General features: G+C 39.8%; 2 protein-coding genes across 2 annotated transcripts; one reads left to right on the top strand and one right to left on the bottom strand.

Annotated features, from left to right (window-relative positions):
- Positions 1–2,977: 2,977 nt before the first annotated feature.
- mrpl52 (mitochondrial ribosomal protein L52) lies at positions 2,978–6,073 on the bottom strand. Its single transcript, XM_036596962.1, has 5 exons — positions 5,972–6,073; positions 5,635–5,704; positions 5,013–5,080; positions 3,831–3,895; positions 2,978–3,145 (listed from the first exon to the last, which is right to left on the bottom strand). Exons 1-5 carry the CDS (start codon positions 6,003–6,005, stop codon positions 2,999–3,001), a joined length of 384 nt encoding a protein of 127 aa, XP_036452855.1. The 5' UTR covers positions 6,006–6,073; the 3' UTR covers positions 2,978–2,998.
- A 2,346-nt stretch (positions 6,074–8,419) lies between these two features.
- On the top strand, positions 8,420–19,667 carry ajuba (ajuba LIM protein). The gene is made up of 8 exons (XM_036597387.1): positions 8,420–11,280; positions 12,361–12,462; positions 13,698–13,765; positions 13,926–13,988; positions 14,929–15,059; positions 16,088–16,139; positions 16,621–16,689; positions 18,927–19,667. The coding sequence occupies exons 1-8, from the start codon at positions 9,810–9,812 to the stop codon at positions 19,056–19,058; spliced, it is 2,088 nt and encodes a 695-aa protein (XP_036453280.1). The 5' UTR covers positions 8,420–9,809; the 3' UTR covers positions 19,059–19,667.
- Positions 19,668–20,129: the final 462 nt, after the last annotated feature.

Below are 20,129 nucleotides of genomic sequence, written 5' to 3'. Positions count from 1 at the left end.
GGTCATGTTTTGGTCACATCCATGCTATAGTTCATGGGTACTCAGTCCTGGTCCTGGTGATCTACCACCCAGGAGAGTTCAGATCCAGCACACTTGGCTCTCATATTCAGATGCTCCTGAAGGCCTTCATTACCTGGATCAGGTGTGTTTGATTTGAGGTAGAACTAAGCTGCGCAGGGCGGTAGATCTCCAGGACCAGGATTGGGCTCCCCTGTATAGTTCATCCTTAGACACTCAGGGTGTAACAATGCATTGTGGCACTGTGATATCACATTACAAAAATCCAACAATTTGCATTGTGGAGAACTGACATTCTAATAATTGATCCATTTAATACAACTGCATTGTTTAAACACCATAGTTTATAAACAATCAGCCTCACCAATCAACCTCACTCCAGCACTCTTCCTGCCTTCTAGCTCAAGAGTGGTTAGTAAGTTTTGCAATATCATCTTAGTCATCATTTTTCTTATTGGAATGTTGCTCAAAATAATGTGAGAGTATCAAATTATGAACTCCGTATCGTAGGCTGAATGTATTTGTACACACTTTGTAGACAGCAACCTCTAAGGATTCAAATGACCTTCTTATTTAGAAAGGTTCAGAATGGTGTCAATATGCAGCTTAGCAGACAATCTGGAGTTTATGCAGTACCGTGGCAGCTTTACAATAAGGATCTGTAATTAATGACAGATTCCTTAAATGTGTCATTGACAGAGTAGGTTCAACACATAACTCAAACCTTTGGCTCTTAGTCCAAATCAAGCCCGAAAACTGATTAACCAAATGTGAGCAGTAGTGGAAAATCATCTTACTGCACTGCAATGCTAGACGCTAAAAGATATTCTGTCAATTTCAAATTATAAGTACTCTAAAATGGCTTTCTAGACTTATTAAAAGGTGATTCACTTGTGTGTTAAAATATATGTAAATGAAATTAGGGTACACATTGCTCAAATATCTTCCTCTAAATAGGTCAAAGTAAATAAAAATGTAAATAAAAACAGAATACAATGATGTGCAAATGATTTAAACCCTATATTTAACTGAAGATGCAAAGTGCAAAGACAACATATCAAATGCTGAAACTGAGAAATGTTGTTGTTTTTGGAAAAATATATGCCAGTTTTGAATTTGATGCCAGCAACGTTTCAAAAAAGGTTGGGACAGGGGCAAAAAAAGACTGGTAAAGTTGTATAATGCTAAAAGAAAAACAAATGGCAGAACATCTTGCAACTATTTAGACTAATTGGCAACAGGTCAGAAGCATGATTGGGTATAAAAAGAGCATCTGAGGCTGAGTCTTTCAGAAGTAAAGATCGGGAAGGGTTCACAATTCAAGAATAACGTTTCTCAACATAAAATAGCAAAGAACTTGGGGATTTCATCATCTACAATACATAATACCATTTAAGGTGTCAGAAAATTCAAAGAAATCTCTGTATGCAAGGGACAGCCATGATCTTCAGGCCCTCAGGCAGCACTGCATAAAAAACAGACATGATTCTACAGTGGAAATCAGGAACACTTCCGAAAAACAACTGTCTGAGAACACAGTTTGTCCCCGTGTCCGCAAATACAAGTTAAAATTCTTCCATGCAAAGAAGAAACCATATATGAACAGGATCCAGAAAGGCTGCCACCTTCTCTGGGCCCAAGCTCATTTAAGATGGACTGAGGCACAGTGGAAAGGTGTCCTGTAGTCTGACGCATCAAAATTTTAAATTCATTTTGGAAATCATGGACACCACATCCTCTGGGCTAAAGAGGAAAGGCCCATCTGGCTTGTTACCAGTGCACAGTTCAAAAGCCAGTATCTGTGATGGTATGGGGGTGCATTAGTGCACATGGCATTAATGACCTGCCGATATATACTATAATAATACAGGTTTACAGGTTTTGGAGAAACATATGCTGCCATCCAGACAATGTCTTTTTCAGGGAAAGCCTTGCTTATTTCAGCAAGACAAAGCCAAACCACATTCTGTACGTATCACAACAGCATGGCTCAGCAGAAAGAGAGTCTGGGTGCTAAACTGGCCTGCCTGCAGTCCAAACCTGTCACCCATTGAAAACATTTGGCGCATTTTAAAATGTAAAATACGACAAAGGAGACCCTGAACTGTTGAGCAGCTGAAATCCTCTATCAAACAAGAACGGAAAAAACATTTTACTTTCAAAACTACAGCAGTTCATCTCCTCAGTTCCCAACGCTTACACTCTCAGAAATAATGGTAGTTAACTGTCACTAGGGTGGTACCCTCAAGGGTACATCTCAGTACCTATAATCAGGGAACATAACTGTACCATAATCCATTGAAATAATATTTTCTAAGTTGTATTGACTCCACACACCCCGTCCCGCCTCCAGGCTTTTTATTTTATTGATCCGTTGTAAAACATTAAGTTATGAAAAGGTACAAATATGTACTTTTCATCTGGAAAAACCTATTTAAAGTGCACAGTTGGCCTTAAAACCATGGCTGTACCTTTGAGGGAAGATTTACATTGTTTGTACCTTGATGAATGAAAACCGCACCCGCACAGAACCTTTATTTCTAACAGTGTACAGAGTGCTGTTAAAAGAAGAGGTAATGAAACATGCCCCTGTCCCAACTTTTTTGAAACATGTTGCTGGAATCAAAATCAAAGTGGGCATTTACTCTTCAAAAAGAGTATGGTACTATTTTCAATTAAATATAGGGTTTAAATGACTTGCACATCATTGTATTTTGTTTTCATTTACATTTTACACAGTGTCCCCACTTTTTTGGAAACAGGGCTGTAGACTACACTGTACAGAGACATATTATAGTTGGCCATTAAAATCACCTAAAGCCTGAGAGTCTAGAGACATGGAAATTGATTGATATGACTAAATAAGAATAAAGCGGAGTAAAAAAATACTACTAAATACTAATATTGCTAACCAAGGCTTTACATTTTTATTGTAAGTACTAAAGTACAAACCACAAACTTACTTTTGATTCAGGCATCTTTATTTTTTGTTCTTTAATAACAGCTTTCCTTTAGGTTTAAGCATAGATGATTTTAACTGTTCTTTTGTTCTTTCCTTTTCTTCTTTTTTCGCCCTCCATGTCTCCATACCTTGGTCCACCTCTGCGTTTAGATACACTGCTCTCCTCTGTTGGGACAGACACAAACAGCATGTAGACTGAGCTCTAATATTCATTGTTGTACTTCATCACAAATGAATTCATTTAGCTTATATAGCTCAGTTACATGCATCGTACACATCAGATAAACTAAAGCAAATCACTACTCTGAAACATACCAGCTGTATTTCTAAGTACGTATTTATGGATTTTAATTTATTTACAGGCTAGAGGTTCCAAATCCCAGTCCTGGCAACACAACAGGAGGCACATTTTTGTCTTTTGTCTTAACACACACATCTAATTCAACTCTTTAACTAATTAACAAACACCTCTTGGCTGGTCAGGTGTACAGAGCAGGGAAAGCACACAAATGTGCAGAGTGTAGGGTTGTTAGATCTGGGATTGAGAACTCCTGTTCTAGGCTCTCGGTAATATGTGAATATTTGAATATTTTGGATTATTGTTCCTAAAACTCCTTTACACAAACGGACGAGAACACAAATTGACTGACATCCCTTAAAAGTATGTATCAACATTTCTGTAAAATAATTTATTATGCCTTACAAATCATATTTTTGAGTGGAAATTGTCTTTACTTCACCACAACTGTGACACTGTGAACATGTGCCACTCTACAGTAAAGAGTAAGGCAAAGAACAATTGCATAAGCATGAAAAATCAAGATCTCTCAATTACAAGACTAAAACTTACTGCAAACTCCTCCCTCTGCTTCTGCCTCCTGAGTTGTCCTTTTAATGGGGGTGCAGGCCTGCCATCTATATAAAAAATACAATCACAAAAATGAGCTAAATAGGTGCACCTTTGTGCTCTCACTTCATTAACTTCCTCTAATCATTCCCTTTTCATTGAGTTTAAAACACATTATATGGTCAAATGAATTTGGACACCTATCACACCTATACGAGCTTGTTGGACATCCAATTCTAAAACAATGGGCATTAATATGGAGTTGCCCTCAACTGCAGCTTTCCACCCGATTTTCGAGTGCGCATGTGGGAATTTGTGCCCATTCAGTCAAAAAACATTTGTGAGATCAGGCACCGATGTTGGACGAGAGGGCCTGGCTTGCAATCAACATCGTAAATCATTCCTGAGGCGTTTCATTCCACTGGAGTTCCTTCAAACCAAACTCATCAAACCATGTCTTTATAACTGGAACGGGTCTTCCCCAAACTGTCGTCACGAAGTTGGAGGCATATAACTGTCTAAAACATTATCCTTCACTGGAATTAAGGGGCCCATGCCTGCAAAACAGCCCCAGACTATTATTACCCCTCCCCCACCAAACTTCACTGTTGACACTATGCTCCTGGCATCCGCAAAACAAAGACTCGTCAGGTAGTGCCAGGTAGTGACGCATGATTCATCTCTCCAGATGAACACGGTTACACTGCTTAGCCACTAAAGCCAGTTTCATGTACTTCTTGTGCTGATATTTCTTTCAGAGGCAGCTTGTAATTCTGTAGTGATTGATGCAACAGAAGACATAGATTTTTATGTGCTTTATTACTCGTTTACACCACTCTGTGAGTTTGTGTGGTCTACTGCTTCATGGCTGAGCTGTTGTTGGTCCTAGCTGCTTCCATTGTGGGGCATCCTATGACACTGCCCTGTTTAAAGTCAGCTTTTCAGTACGACACACTGACAATGTTTGTCTATGGAGATTGCATGGCTATGTGTATGATTTTTTACACCTGTTCTCTACACATATATATGTATGTATATATGTTGCATCACTGATTTTACAATATTTCAAGTAACAGACAGAGTAACACCATTACTGTAGTCACTGTTACTGTAAATAAACAATATATTGCAACCTATAGCCCAATTCTGAGGTGTGCAAATGGGTGCAAAATCTGTCTCTCTTACCTGCAAATGACCAGTCAGGTAGATCTGTTAATGGACCGTATTCTGATCCAGTCCAGGCCAATCCATTCCTGTAGATGCAGGGTAAACACAGTTATTCACTGCGTAAAAAAAAATACTGAAGGCTACTGTACACTATTAAGTTTGGGAGGCAGAAAGGAAAGGAATGCCGTTTAGTTATTTGAAAAAGAAAAGAGTGAGAAATTATGTAGTCTGTATGTGTGTGTGTTAATTTTTTCAGCATAAACCCACGTTACAAAATCAGTTTATCTGAGTTAAATTTTATGGTTAGTCATTTCAGCTTTTAATCCAGTTTATTGACAGCAGAAATTCATTCTCAAAGATTGTTAGAGAACTGCAAATTCAATTCTAACATTTAATTTATTTTTTCACGAAAGAACTACCCATAGGATACATGGGACGCAATATAAACATACATATAATATTGTTATATGTATATATTTCAATATATTGTCATGTATCTGCATACACTGGCACATATATATATTCAAAAATGTACGTATGAGCAAATGTATGTACATGTTCCACATTATATATATATACATATATATATCCACATGTATATAAAATTGAATGTACACTAGTAAAATGATTGGTTACGTACTCCAGTCTCCACTTCTTCCCTGCGTAGGTGGCACACGTCGATGAAAAGGGCCGCACGGTCTGTCTTAACGCTTCAGCAAAACAGACATTTTATCATAAGAATAATAATATAATAAAAACTTCCTCAACAGAATTCTGCGCTACAGCTACACTAACTTACACAGTGTGAGCTCCAGCGTTAGAGCGCAAACACGGAGAAACTGTAAGAGCTTTAACACCCACAAACTGACTGATTCATGCTGAATCATGTTCACTTATAAAACTCATCAGATTATATTCCTGCACTGACTGACCCAAAGACACGAAAGAAGCACGTTTTTTAATAGCATCTCTCTCACCTGAAGAGCAGAGCATCTTCAAGGGCGCTGCCATTTTGAAACAACTACGGCAAGCTAATAGGACAAACAGCGGAATACAGCCACAACGCGCTTTTAGGTGTAGAAAACATTGGCGCAATTTAATGTTGTATCGCGAGATGGCGCTCCAACCACATTACTGTATAACAGTCTCGGCTCGCATTCATTTGTTGCAGCTAAATGTTTTTTTTTTCTGTTGATGTTCTTATAATTGAATTCTGAATACAACAATCAAACTAATAATTATTTGAATATATACATATAAAAAGAAATATAAATAAAATAAAAACAATAATTACGGTGCACACCATTCGCTCACATTACTATTATATTTAATTCTGTATTTTGTTATGCTCGATATTAAATACACTGGATTATGTAGTCCAATAGTCCATTTTCACTGAGCCTTGAGCTTGCTGATATGCAAAAAGCGTCTTAGCATGAAATCTGATGAGCTGAGAATTAAATGATGCATCCAGCTTTGGCTTTGAACTTTGCTGTTATTCTGTTCCCCTATGGACTAAAAATATATGTACATACATTTGCTCACATTAAAAATATACATGCAGTTTTAAAATATGTGCTAAATTTATTTAAATTTACCCCTTTAGAAAGTTTAAATTTATGCCATTAAGGGCACATATGGAAATATATTGAAATACATGTACATATGTAGACTAAATGTATGTGTTTTAATATTTATCTATTTATACATTCATTGTCCATTTTATCAGCTCCACTTACTATATAGGTGCACTTTGTGGTTCAGTTACAGACTGTAGTCCATCTGTTTCTCTGCATACTTTGTTTATCCTGTTCTTCAATGGTCAGGACCCCCACAGAGCAGGTATTATTTGGGTGGTGAATCATTCTCAGTACTGCAGTAACACTGATGTGGTGGTGGTGTGTTAGTGTGTGTTGTGCTGGTACGAGTGGATCAGACACAGCAGTGCTCTATTAGACACTCCTATCTTATTGGTCCAACTTGTAGATGCAAAGTCAAAAAGTAGCTCATCTGTTGCTGCACAGTTTGTGTTGGTCATCCTCTTGTCCTTCATCAGTGGTCACAGGACACTGTGCACAGAACGCTGCCCACAGGACGCTGTTGGCTGGATATTTTTGGTTGGTGGACTATTCTCAGTCCAGCAGTGACACTGAGGTGTTGAAAAACTCCAGCAGCACTGCTGTGTCTGATCCACTCAGACCAGCGCAACACACACTAACACACCGCCACATCAGTGTTACTGCAGTGCTGAGAATGATCCACCATCCAAATAGTACCTGCTCTGTGGAGGTCCTGACCACTGAAGAACAGGGTAAACAATGTATGCAGAAAAACAGATGGACTACAGTCTGTAATTGTAGAACTACAAAGTTCACCTGTATGGTAAGTGGACCTGATAAAGTGGACAATGAGTGTAGATATAAGCAGGTGCACTTATAATGAAGTATTGCTGCAGGTTTTATGACTTTTCTTCATAATGTAACGCTCCATGGAAAGTCTTTGCTTCTGTGTGTGTTTTTCAGTTTTCACTGTTGAAGAGCAGAAGCTTGGTCAGAGGCTCCTGAGCAGCCCGTGTAACCTTCCTCTCACATTCTTGCTGTGTATCTACCCGTGCAGTGCTGACTTAGCGCTGAAATATCCCTCCTCTGTGTGTGTGTGTGTGTGCTCTCCAACAAGTCCCCGCTCGCTGATAGCGCGCCTGTGGAGGGAGAGGCACACCGACACGCACGCGCTCCTGCTAACCGCAGGAGAAGAGACTGAAAGGGGCTTCGGGGTAGGAAAAACCGCCAGCTTTAAAACCGCACGGCTACTCCGCCTTCATATGTGTTCGGAGACCGAATTAAAACGCACGGCTACACGGCGGCAGCAGCAGGTTAAGTGCCGCCGGAGTCTCTGCCCCCGGTCTCTATGGAGCGCAGTCTGGCATTTTCAGAAAAAACACACACTCACATTGTTGCAGGCTCGAGAAAGCACACACGCGACCGCAGCACGCAGTGCCAGGGACCTTAGCGATATCCCTCCGCACATTCCACAGACGAGAGGCACGACCAACTAGTCCGTGCGATTGGAAAAAAACAATAAGAGCCTGAGAGTAGGAATGCTTGTAATGTCTCACATTTTAATGTTTTGCGCTATTCGTTGACTTTAACTTTCAAAGAGTTTGGGCTGATAGCGAGATATGAGCTTAGGGTTCCCACGTTTTGCAGGGACTTCTTCTTTTGGTAATGTGACTGCGTTTTCGTTGGCTTTTGTCTCTCGCCAACCAAAGCTCTATTTTTCACTTTTTCGCTACTCTTTCAAGGGCGTTTACTTAACGTGTTTAGCCGTTTTAAACCGCGCAATCCGAAAGGAAGTGGGCGAGTTTCTTTCCTTTCCATTTTGAAAACGTTAGCTGAAGAGCACAGAGCGCTGCGAAAACACAACAAGGCAACATCTCCACTGTGAGAAGTTTGGATGTGTGACGAAATTGTGGGATGCGATTCATCCGCGCTGCCCAGAAGAAAGACGTTCCGGTCAGGAAAAAAAGAGAGAGAGAGAAAGAAGAAGAAGGGGGAGGCAGAAAACTGCAGGAAAGAAAGAAACTCAAAGTTAATCGATGCCGTTTAATTTTCGGACTTCAAAAGACGCCTTTTTAAACGCGGTTCTTCCTCCGAGAGAGCCCGGGCGAGTATGAGACCTTTCTGCACTTTGTTTCGTTTAGTAACTTCTTTTCTCCTTCTTTGAAGGTTTCCACTATTTTTACACTCTTTTTTGGGGAGGGGGGGCATGATGTTCTTCGTTTTCTTTGAACGGGACTGGAAATAGTGAGGACGCTTTGAGGGAACGTGAGATCTTCACTCGCCCTCTCAAGGATTTTTCTCTTTTCTGTTTTTGGTTTGTTTTATTGCTTTACAGCGTGGATTTTACTATCTCTCACGGGAGAAGACGAAGCTCTTTTGTGGAAAGCAGAGAAAAGGATATTTTTTCTCTCTTCTCTCTCCCTTCCTCTTTTCTGGAGCCCGCTAGCTGAGCTGAGCTGAGCTGAAGAAAACCTGCCTGCCCCTCCAACCAACGACGTGAGAAGCTTAACTTCTTTGGACTCTACTTAAAAAGGCGTAGGTTGATTTTGAAGATATTGTATGTACCAGCAACAGTTCTCGGCGAAAACCCACTGAAACAAAGGACTAAGTGGACTGTTTTCAGCTGCCTCCGGTGTAAAGGCTGAAGGACCAACAGCGGTCTTCTCTAATGTGACCGCTACGTTCACCGCGTTTGAACGGGCCGTTCAGTTTAAGCCGCTTCTGCTTTATTGTTTTTCTTGCTTTTCTTTTAAGGACTGATGAGATTTACAGCCTCGGGACGCGGTCTTCTGTAGCTAACTGACCCTTTTTATTTGTCAGAGTGTACAAGTAGCCGCTGGAGGCTTCCTTGGTCTCCTAACAGATGGATGTACATGTTTCTCCTCACACATGCGTGCTCCTGAGATTCCCTGCGTGGAAACGTTCAGGCTCCATCCAGCGCCTGTTCAAGCATGACTAGTGCGAAATGTAGCCTGCAGAAAATGTCATAACGTGTTTTTTTTTATTTATCTCTGTTTTTATGTGATATTTATTTTTAGCTGAAGACGTCAGACAGGTCTGTTATTTTTTTAGACTTGTTTTTTTTATTTGTCTAATCACGTTTCTTACTGTCTTTGTCATTTCACCTGCTGTAGACCTACTTGAATTTGTATTTGACACTGTATTTATGATACTGTATTTAAGCTGTAGTCTTTCAGGTGTCATTTCATTACTTTAGTATTTGTAGGGGTGTCTGATAGGGGGTAGATATTCAGTGATGGAGCGCATCGGCACCAAGCTGAAGCAGAAGTTTAAGCTTCCCGACTCTGGCAGTGTCAAGTTTAGTAAGAAGAAAAATGAACTGGCCAACACGAATAACAACAGTAACAGCAGCAGTGCCGGTATTGCAGCACCGGTAGTGGCACACTTGAATCCGACGAATAGCCCAGCGCCTCCGAGTCTGGCTCAGTTCAGCTCTGCGGAGGCATGTGGATCGACCCTGAGTGGAAGACCCAGCAAGGTGGTCAACTCTCAGAGAGTGTCACCTTGTGTCGTCGCTGCTGCCACCTCAACTTCAGTGCCTGAGGAATTGGGCCCTGTACGGCGCCGGTCACCCCAACAACGGGCCTCATGTTACCTACCTGAGTCTGTGGAAGGCCGCGGTACCTGTGACCAGGTTAGGCGTGGAGAGTTGTCCCAGGGCGAGCATGGTGACTCGCAAGGTGCGTACAGCCCAAATTCTCGGGCGGCCCTGAACCAGCGCCGGTATTCACTGGAGCTTCAGCAGCTTGTTCGGAGACAGCAGCTCCTCTCCCAGCCTCCGCTATCCTCCATACCTCCACCGTACCCCACCCATGGCCAAGCGGCCCGCTCTGGTTCTGCAGAACCAAGCTTTCTCCCTGAGCCAGAGCGCCATAAGCGTCTCTCTCTGCAGGAGGCACTGTTCTACAAGCGCTGGAGCTCTGGAGGAGAGCCCTGGGACAGTGGCAGGCCAGCTTCACTCTCCCACCCTCCGCAGAGGGCCCATGACAGCCCAGGTGGTGGTTACCTCTTCCCACCGGGCCCTGCGCTGAGCCCCTGCTCATCCTTCAGCCTGCAGGAGTCTGTGTTAGCCAGTCCGCGCTCAAGCTTTGCTAGCAGCACGGCCAGTGGAGGCGGAGGAGGTGGCAGCGGGAGTCCGATGGGTAGCCCGTGTAGTAGTAACCGCACCAGTGGGATCAGCTTAGGCTACGACACCCGCCATACTACACCTGGCCCTGCTGCACAGCAGTTGCAGTTTTCCTCCACACAACTAGGTGGCACCACCTCCGGACAGGTGTATCCAGCCTCTGGGCTAGGGAAAGCAGGAGCTCCCCCAATGGAGGTGTGGAGGGACTACCTTGAGAGAGGCTTTCAAGATGGACGTCACTCATACCCACCAGCGGTCAGCGTCCCAACAGCGACCGGCCGCAGAGCAGAGCCAGAGTGGTGGAGCAGCACAGAGCAAAGAGGAGAAAGAGTGGGCGAGCGGATGCGACACTCAGACCTGCCGGGCACTCAGTACCAGCAGGAGCTGACCAGGCTGTTGCTGAGGGACATGGCACTGGAGGGAGAGGAACTGCTTGGAGGACTGACCCTAAAAGAGCAGCCCTTGTCCACTTCTACGCCTCCTTCAGCCCCTGCCGCACCAGCAGGGAAGTCCCAGCAAGAGGAGCACCCAACAGTGAGGGAGCCACCACAGTCAGCCCTGGATCGACAGGAGTTCTTTGGTGAGAAAAGTCAAATAAACGTTCCCCCTCCCCACCCACCCACTTCCGACACATCCAAGTCTAGTTATGACTAGTGGAGGTTTAAGGTGTGAGTGCGTGAAGCACTTGAGTCTATGAAAATCCCAGTCAGGCTTGCAGCGACTTGCATAGGCCTCCACAGTGACTGGGAGCCGAAAAAATTACTGCTGGTGTCAAGGCAAGTCTAAACCGCAGAACTGAGTCAGTCCCAACAAAGATCACAGTTTAGAGCAGAACGGCAAAGAGCAAACAGACATTATGGCTGTATCCCTCCACCCAGACCTCTAAACCAGCCTCCATACCTCACTCATATGCCCATGAGCAAATATACTGCTCCTCCGCCCAAGGCTACACACAGGCATTTCTGAATAGACTACACACAGGCAAAAAATATCTCCTCAGACCGCATATAATGACTATGCATGCCCATAAATTACAGGGTGCGTGTTCCACGGGTCATACCAGAGCGCTAGGGAGAAGTACAGTACGTTGGGCAAGGATGTCTGTGTGAGTGTGTGTGTTACATGCAGTAGCATGCACAGGCGTGTGTTCCTGCAGTTCAGGTATTTGAGTCCTGAGGGAAGACTCTCTCACATTATCAGCAGGGTGTGTGTCTGCGTGCAATACATTGCCATTGTTGTGACAAATAAAATCCCCTTTGTCTTTAAAGGCTCTGTACAAATTCTAAGACTGTTGTGATTACGTTTTAGATGAGATTGCACTGTTTGTTAGTACTTTACCAAACGGAAGGGCACTGGAGTGTGGATCAAGCCTAGTTTGTTGAGCTGTGTTTAAACGTTAAACAAACATGCTGGTCATTACTCAGCCTGAAGAATGCATGACTCACCTCCCACAGAAATGTATTAGAATCCAGGCTGGACTAGTGATGTGTTATGTGAGCGTGGCATTGTTTGACTGATGCTGCTCCAATTTAGATAAGTGGATGAGTGCAATTATGATAAAATACATTTCAAGCTTGGATTAGTTCTTTGTTGTCTTTGATAAGCATCAAAGTGTGTTTTGCGTGTTCAGTGAGTAACAGTTGTTTATGTTGTGTTTCAGGAACATGTGTGAAGTGCGGTAAAGGTGTATATGGTGCGGATAACGCCTGCCAGGCTCTGGACAGTCTGTATCACACGCGATGTTTCACCTGTGTGTCCTGCGGTGAGTCAACCAGAAGTCATCACAAATTATCCACAAATAATTTGCAAACAGTTCTCTTTGGACCAAGTACTTCATGTTTAAGATACAGTTTACCTACATAAAACTACTTAAGGGATACATTAAAAGCTGTAATCTTATATTTTTAATTTCCATCTATAAAGAGTCAAGTGCTGAACTTAAAATTTGGGTCTAAAACTCAATTTTGGATTTTTTTACTTTCCACTGGAACATTTTCTCTGGAACTTTTATGCAGCTCACTTACGGTAAAGAGAAATCTTAAATTCACTTAAGCTGTTTTATGGAAGTGACCACATCACCAGTCATGAATTTTCTTCTGGCTGATTCCAATTTTTTACACCCAAATTGGCAGAATTGGCAAATTTTATTTGCCAAATTTACATTTTCAGTCCCAAAATGAAGAGCTGAAACACTAGTGCATTTCCAGTGTATTGTTATTGTTAGCTTTTTAATGGGCCAAGCTGGAATTTTTTGTAAATAATACTTTAAATAATTTATTTTAAAAAATCAGCTGCCTATTTAAATAACATTAATCAAATGAAGTGCTAAGTATAAAATGAAGAGTCTACTGGCTGATTAGCACAATGAGTCGTGCATAGTTATGTGGTGTTACTTTGGCATAAATACAGTGTGAGTGCACTTACCTGCCTCACATAATTTACATTATAAACTTTCAGCAAACATCAAAATCAAAATACTACACTGGCAGATTGATGACTGCTTGTTTGGAGCAAAAATCTGTCGATTCTGGCCGTGCACCCCTAGTCACTACGCTCACCTTGCTAAGTTTTAAAAAGTGTATTGGTGCTCCAGTCCAAGTGGGGAAAATTATACTCATAGTTTCAGGTTATGAATCAGGTGTTGGCTGCAGTAGTCATGAAGGGCTTTAATATTAATTCAGTCAGAGCTGTGTCATTTTATTGGACTGTCTGTATTGAAGTGGAACAAGGAAGACACATCTTCAATGTGGAACATTACGTCATTTAAAAAATCTGAGTCATTATTTTGTTTTCTTCTTTTAGTGCTGTCCCTTTGCTTTCATAAGCTACATGGGGGAAAAAGTACCATTGTTGAGTAGAAACAGAACATTTAATCTTATCGCTGGTCTTGAACAGGCCTTCCTGTCTGTGATGATGATTGCTATTGCGCGCTCTCTCTCTCTCTCTCTCTCTCTCTCTCTCTCTCTCTCTCTCTCTCTCTCTCTCTCTCTCTCTCAGGTCGCACACTTAGAAACAAAGACTTCTACAATGTCAGTGGATCAGTGTACTGCAAGGAGGACTACATGGTAAGGGAGATCCGAGTTGAAAATCTCACTGATTTGCATTGAACTGGGCCATAAATTAATGTGCCAAAGTGGAAAAAGTAATTGTGGAATGATTTTGACTCACTCTTGCCTCCTTCTCGTTCTTTCTCTTACTTATTTTTTTCTTTGTTTCCTCCCTCAGTTTTCTGGCTTCCAGGCAGCTGCTGAGAAGTGCAGTGTTTGTGGTCATCTGATCCTGGAGCAGGTATACATACTGCTGTAATGTGCCATTAACAAACTATTCACACTTAAGTGACTGGTTGAAAGTTTAACATGATTTTGATATGAGACTCCTATGTAGTTTCAAATAATTAGTAGTACATTAGGAGGCTGTAAAAAAAATGTAAGAAATGAAGAAATGTGTTGATTGATAGAGTTGTAAAAGATTCTCAGATGACTGCAAAAGCTGTAGAATATTCAAAATTAAGTTGTACAAAATTTATCAAGTGGAAATATAATCTCAAGGCAAGTAACTTGACAAAAAATTAATGTAAATAGAAAACTGCAGTATATTATTTCTTATCTTTCGATAACTTCTTACTGACATAGTATTGAAAATATTAAATAAAGCCTCAGTAAATACCTTTTGGTATATCGTTTGTAATATTTTAATTGACAAAGCTTTTGAGAAGAGTGACAGGTGAAGTATAATAAACAACATTTTTATTTCTCTAATAACCGTGGTAAGAATCATAATATAGCATTGATGTTTCTTGTATGTGTAAAGCCAGCTCCCAACAACATGTTTCATAGAAAAAAAAAAGAAAATTCTTCCGTAATGTTTTGGAAACATTTCATATAAAACAAAAAACAAAAATTATTAATATAGCAAGTGATTCCAAACCTTTTTACAGTAGTATAGGCTTAGGGTCAGGCATTGTGTTTAAGAATAGGTGACTATAAATGATAATTAGCTTTAGCTCGTACGTAAGTGTAAGTCCACACATTGATGATAATAATAGTCCTTAATAATAACCTTTATTTATATTACACTTTTCATTTTGGTAACAAAATCTCACAGAGCTTTATCCCGGAAGATAAGCAAAACTTTTGAAAAATAATTACAAAGTATAGAAGGAAAAAGTTATATACTACATTACGCATGTGTTAGCCTTGAAAATAAAACAATTGTTTGCCTGTGTCAGATTCTGCAGGCCTTGGGGAACTCATATCATCCTGGCTGTTTCCGCTGTACTGTCTGCTCAAAGACTCTGGATGGTGTGCCTTTCACAGTGGACTACCTCAATAATGTCTACTGCGTCTCGGACTACAACAGGTCAGTGCAGGAAGGACATGACTAATTAGTTTCCTTATGGCTCTTGGTCATAAAACATTTAATAGGCTAATGACAACCCTACAAAAAAATAGCATGTTCACATCTCTTGAGTAAGATACAACAGTGTGATAATGACACAGCAGTGTGATGACGCTAATCAAGGTATGAGTAAAAAAAAAGCGGTGGCCCATCTAGACGCTGCCTTTCAAATCTAAAAAGCCACAATATTAATTATAGTCTATATTATTCAGGGTTGTTTTAAAGAGTCCATATCAGGGAAAATCTGGGGAAATTGTCCTTTTCTTTTCTTTTTTTAAATAAGAGTTGGCTGCGGTATGTAAACATAGTCAAAGATTCAAAATGTACCATTTACTCTTCAGTCCATGCAGTCCAACAATACAATCCAAACTATGCTGCAAAAACAGCCAGTTTTGAATTTGTTGTTTTCTAATGGTGTTTTCTAAACACCATTTAGTTCCACCCGTTCACAATGAAGTATTTTAGCCCAAACTGCTTTTTGAATGAGGCACAGTACAGGACAGCCAATCAGAACAGAGCTGATTTACATTTACATTTTTTGAAAGTGCAGCAACAGAAACAGCCTGTTTTTACACAAACTTACAAAATTACACAAACATTATGAATGGACTTAAGGATTAAATAAAAAATACACAAAAATATAGAATATTGGCCCTTTGACAAATTTTAAGTGGAGAATTTTTGTTCGTTAACAAGCAGCCTGGCAGACTACATTCAGTGTTTGAGCCACAAACCTGAAAAAATGGATGTGCAAGACTTCTTGAGGAGGAAAAAGACCTGGAGCTTTATTTTGAAACAAATAAGTGAATTTAAATTTTAATTGCAACATAAGTAAGAAAATCACAGAGAGATTTTCCCCACATTGTTTGGCCCCACCATAAAATGGAATTTTGAAAAAGACGCTTTGTCTTTCGATTTACGTTCTTTCTATTTGTGATGTGTGTTTTAGTTTTTGATGTTTATCTTCGTTGATGTTTATTTTTTTTCAGGACATTTGCTCCTAAATGTGCTGCCTGTTTACAACCCATTTTACCTGCTGAGGTGAGTAACCGCTCAAAACAGGCTGCTTTAGCAACAGAGCCTGTGGTTAGGTTTTAGACAGAGACTGGTTTCTTGCTTTTCCTTTAACCAGAGTTCATGCTGTGGAATAGGTCTCTATTACAGCAGTGGTTCCCAATCCCGGTTCTGTGCATATTGTTTTTTTCATCATTTAACATACTTTGGATTTAATAAAGTTAATTACCAATTATAAATGCCTTCATCCGCATCAGATTTGTGTGCACAGGGAACCAAAAAAATGCATGGAGTTAGTAGGACTGGGATTAAGAAGTGCTTTTATGCAGCAGTGGTTCCCATGTTATGTCTTTGGAAACCACCTCTCTACACAGTTCATGGGTTTCCCTAAACTAGCTTTGACTCCTCAGCTAGGTACCAAACATGACATGAAATGGTGCAGGGCAGTGGTCCTCAGCACTGGGGTTATGCTCCACTTGTTTTGACGTTGTTGTTACATGTGTTTCAGGGCAGTGAGGAGATTCTCAGGGTGGTGTCCATGAACAAAGACTATCACTTTGAGTGCTATCACTGTGAGGTAAGCAGTCTAGTAGGTTTTCATTACTGATCCCTTCCTGATTATATTAGTAGTGGAGTAATTATACAATTATACAACTAAAACACTAAACAATAAAATTAGTAATCATCTTTTAAAAAAAGCCCCACAGGAGTAATAGACATCAAATTTTAACACACTGAATAAAGATATTTAAAAAAAGACCTTGTCATAAGAGAAAACACTGTGGCAAAAAGAAAATTATCTAAGTGTGTATATCCATCAGGCTCTGTATCCTACTGTGAAACAGACATGGATGAGAATATAAACTATTAATCACTGATTCATTTGGAAAGTAAATTTTATTGTTTGTTTATTTATTTATTTATTTTATTATTTGTCCTAATGTTGTGTATGCTTCTGGAGATCCACTGCAGAGTTCAGTTCTAAGTAGAGAGCACTTTTTCATTTCTGATAGCCGTATTTAAACCTTGAGTACAGGCCTGTTTTTTTCTTTAAAAACTACTAAGCTTTAAAATGAGTTTTGTTATTGAAGCACTTCACTTAAGATAATCATGTGAAAGTGGGCCATAATGCTGAAACTACTTAAACACTCTACTACTCCACAAGAATAAATACACAAAAAATACACCACTAACCACATCACATTACATGATGTGAATTTGGCTGTTTCAAGATGTATTTGTTACAGGATCAGATTTTTTTTTCCATCTGATATTCGACCCAGCATTTTGTGCTGATATCGGTCTGGTACCGATACCTGTATACCTAACAATTTAGAGAAAATATCTATTATAATTTTCGGAACAATATTGTTACTGTGCTTTTAAATTGCGAATACATTTTATAAATTGAGTTCCAGGCCTATTTTTGGTGCCAGACTGCCAGTTAGTTGTTGTTGTTTAACATGTATACAGCATGTGAATGTTTGGTTGCTTCTGATTGGTCTAACACATCTTCAGGCAGTTCGTAAGCTCTATTATTAGGTTACATTAATTTAAACTAACTTTTAAACTATTAACTAACTGTTAACTAACTATTAAATGAAACTAGCTTTGAACTAAACTTTCAAGGAATAGAGCAGGTAACGTTTGCAACATTGCTTGTTATTCTATTTATGGATCATTTATACAGCCACAAACTGACTGATTCAAAAACGCTATGCCAGAGTTGTTTATATATATATATATATATATATATATATAAGCTCACCTTCAGCACATGTTTATGACTGTCACATAATGATGGTATTCGTGATGCTCCCCCTAATGTTCTTTTGCTTAAAATGACCACAGTTAATAACTGTGTTCTAGTGACTGTGGAGACATTGGAATGAGGATACTGCATCATAATAATCATAATAATAATAATAATAATGAAGCACCAAAATGATTGTTATTGACCAAAACAGAAAAGGTTCATATATATATATATATATATATATATATATATATATATATATATATATATATATATATATATACACACACACATATACATATATATTCTGCCGTTTTACATATGCTTCTGAATTAATGTAGTAACTATAATGATGCCTTAAACAACTTGTTAAATAATATTAAAATTTGCAAAATTCTGAAAATATAACATGTAATGGTTTCCAAAATACATCTACGCTGTATTGACAGAAACACCTTGTTTTTAATATGTAAAGTATGTGGATGTGGCTTATGAATATACAGTCCTGTATAGCACTACAAGGTTTCTTCAGCAGGGGCGCTTTCAGCACGCAAGTCGCCTTAGTGTTCATCATTTAGACAGAAAAAAATACCATAAACCTCAGCAGGATCTGACAAACGCACATATTTGCAGCAATAACATTAAAAACGAGTATTTTACTGAGTATTATTAATGTGGTTGCCTTGTATGTAATGTAAGTTAAAAAAACGTAGAGAACACGGCAGCAGAGGACCATGTTTACATTTTCACTGTTCATCTGCTGCAGCTAAAGCAGTTGGAAGGCGTCTGTGCTGACCAGCGCAGGAACACTAAGAAAAGTGTTTGTCACTATTTCTCATTTCTCAATGGATTACCATTCTAATTATTTGTTAGGTTTTAGATTTTGAAACTTCATTGTAGACCTATTTAATATTTTGCTTTCTTCAGCCATTTCTTTTTCTTTTTCCAAAACCCAGAAGTGCCACTTTGAACCATTTTGGGCTGATATTTTGGTGCCTCCCTACATAATATCTACTGTGATGGTGATGGTCATTTTCCCTGTTTTTTTTCTTGTGTAGGAGTGCGGGAAGCAGCTGTCTGATAAGCCTGGCTCTCAGTGCTTCCCTCTGGACTCCCACCTCCTTTGCCACTCCTGCCATATGAGCAGAGTGTGTGCCACCCACAGCCTCCCCCCACAGAACACACACTGAGCAGGGAGGGAGCGTTTCTGCTGGACCAACATACACAGCTTTTTACTGACATGCATATTTGCCACCAAGGTTATTCGTTGCTGTCTTGTAAAGCCTTTTCATTGTCTTTATCTTATGTTTTGATCTTTCTTTCTTTCCCACACCCTCACAGTCCTAAATCCTAAAAAAGGCTACGGATTCTGACACTGAAAACAGATTTTAAAGATTATTTTTTCTCAAACTTGAGGTCATACATTTCAAGTGCATAGCCTGCAGCTACAGGGATCTGCCTCCCCCTGGTGGTCAGAAAGTGCACCGACACAAGCCTGCTGACAAAACTTTGTGTAACTGTTCTCTGAATGGATGATCACTGTCAACATTACTAAGTTATTAGGGAGTATGAAACATCACGCTGAGCTACTGTTTATATTTTCATGTCTGCTGTAGAAAGAAAATACAAGGGATTTTTGCTTAACTTTAAAAAAAAATATTTAATATCACTAGCAAAGATTTTGCACTTAAATGAACATGTTTACCTTTTAAGAGATTTTTTTAAAGAAAGTGTTCCTGCAAAAGAGTAAAAAACATTCCTGTATCTTGTCTTTATTAATAAACTTCTTTCTGTCTGTATTTTGAAGTCTTAATTTTGAAAAGACATGTAAAGGACATTACATGTACTGGGCAGTGCAGAAAATTTCTCACCATACTGGTAAAATATTTCCATCAGTATTATGTAATAGCAGGTCTTAACTTTGATTAGCAGTAATGTCTAAATGGAAGTCTTGTGATTCCACTGTGAATACCTCATTTTCTTTTCCAATAATGAGATCACAACTTTGAGGATATGTATAACTGTAGCTCTTCACTTAAGTTGAGCATCTACAAGTGCTCAAACACCCTACTAGGCCACAGGAGAAAATACACAACAGCATCTCACAGTGTTGAGTGTTTTTCAAGTGTGCCCCTTTTGGTGCACTTTAAATTTTATCCACTTGATGGGCTTGGATTACAGGGATTTTTCAGAATTTCTGCACAAGTCAGTTGTTGAGATGTTAACAGTCATTAAGATTGGTTTGTGAAATTGTTAATTGT

This window comes from Colossoma macropomum, unplaced genomic scaffold (assembly GCF_904425465.1).
Source record: "Colossoma macropomum unplaced genomic scaffold, Colossoma_macropomum, whole genome shotgun sequence".
Lineage (NCBI taxonomy): Eukaryota > Metazoa > Chordata > Actinopteri > Characiformes > Serrasalmidae > Colossoma > Colossoma macropomum.
The sequence above is the reverse complement of the archived record's forward strand: the minus strand, read 5'-3'. Positions and strand labels throughout refer to the sequence as shown.

What these genes read in the sequence shown, in the direction of transcription:
- ajuba (XM_036597387.1), top strand. Translation starts at nt 9,810, where the DNA reads ATGGAGCGCATCGGCACCAAGCTGAAGCAGAAGTTTAAGCTTCCCGAC. An exon ending in ACTGCAAGGAGGACTACATG is followed by an intron (nt 13,766 to 13,925) that starts GTAAGGGAGATC and finishes TTCCTCCCTCAG; the next exon opens with TTTTCTGGCTTCCAGGCAGC. An exon ending in GTCATCTGATCCTGGAGCAG is followed by an intron (nt 13,989 to 14,928) that starts GTATACATACTG and finishes TGCCTGTGTCAG; the next exon opens with ATTCTGCAGGCCTTGGGGAA.
- mrpl52 (XM_036596962.1), bottom strand. Translation starts at nt 6,005, where the DNA reads ATGGCAGCGCCCTTGAAGATGCTCTGCTCTTCAG. An exon ending in GGGAAGAAGTGGAGACTGGA is followed by an intron (nt 5,081 to 5,634) that starts GTACGTAACCAA and finishes CTGCATCTACAG; the next exon opens with GAATGGATTGGCCTGGACTG. An exon ending in AGCAGAGGGAGGAGTTTGCA is followed by an intron (nt 3,146 to 3,830) that starts GTAAGTTTTAGT and finishes CTGTCCCAACAG; the next exon opens with AGGAGAGCAGTGTATCTAAA.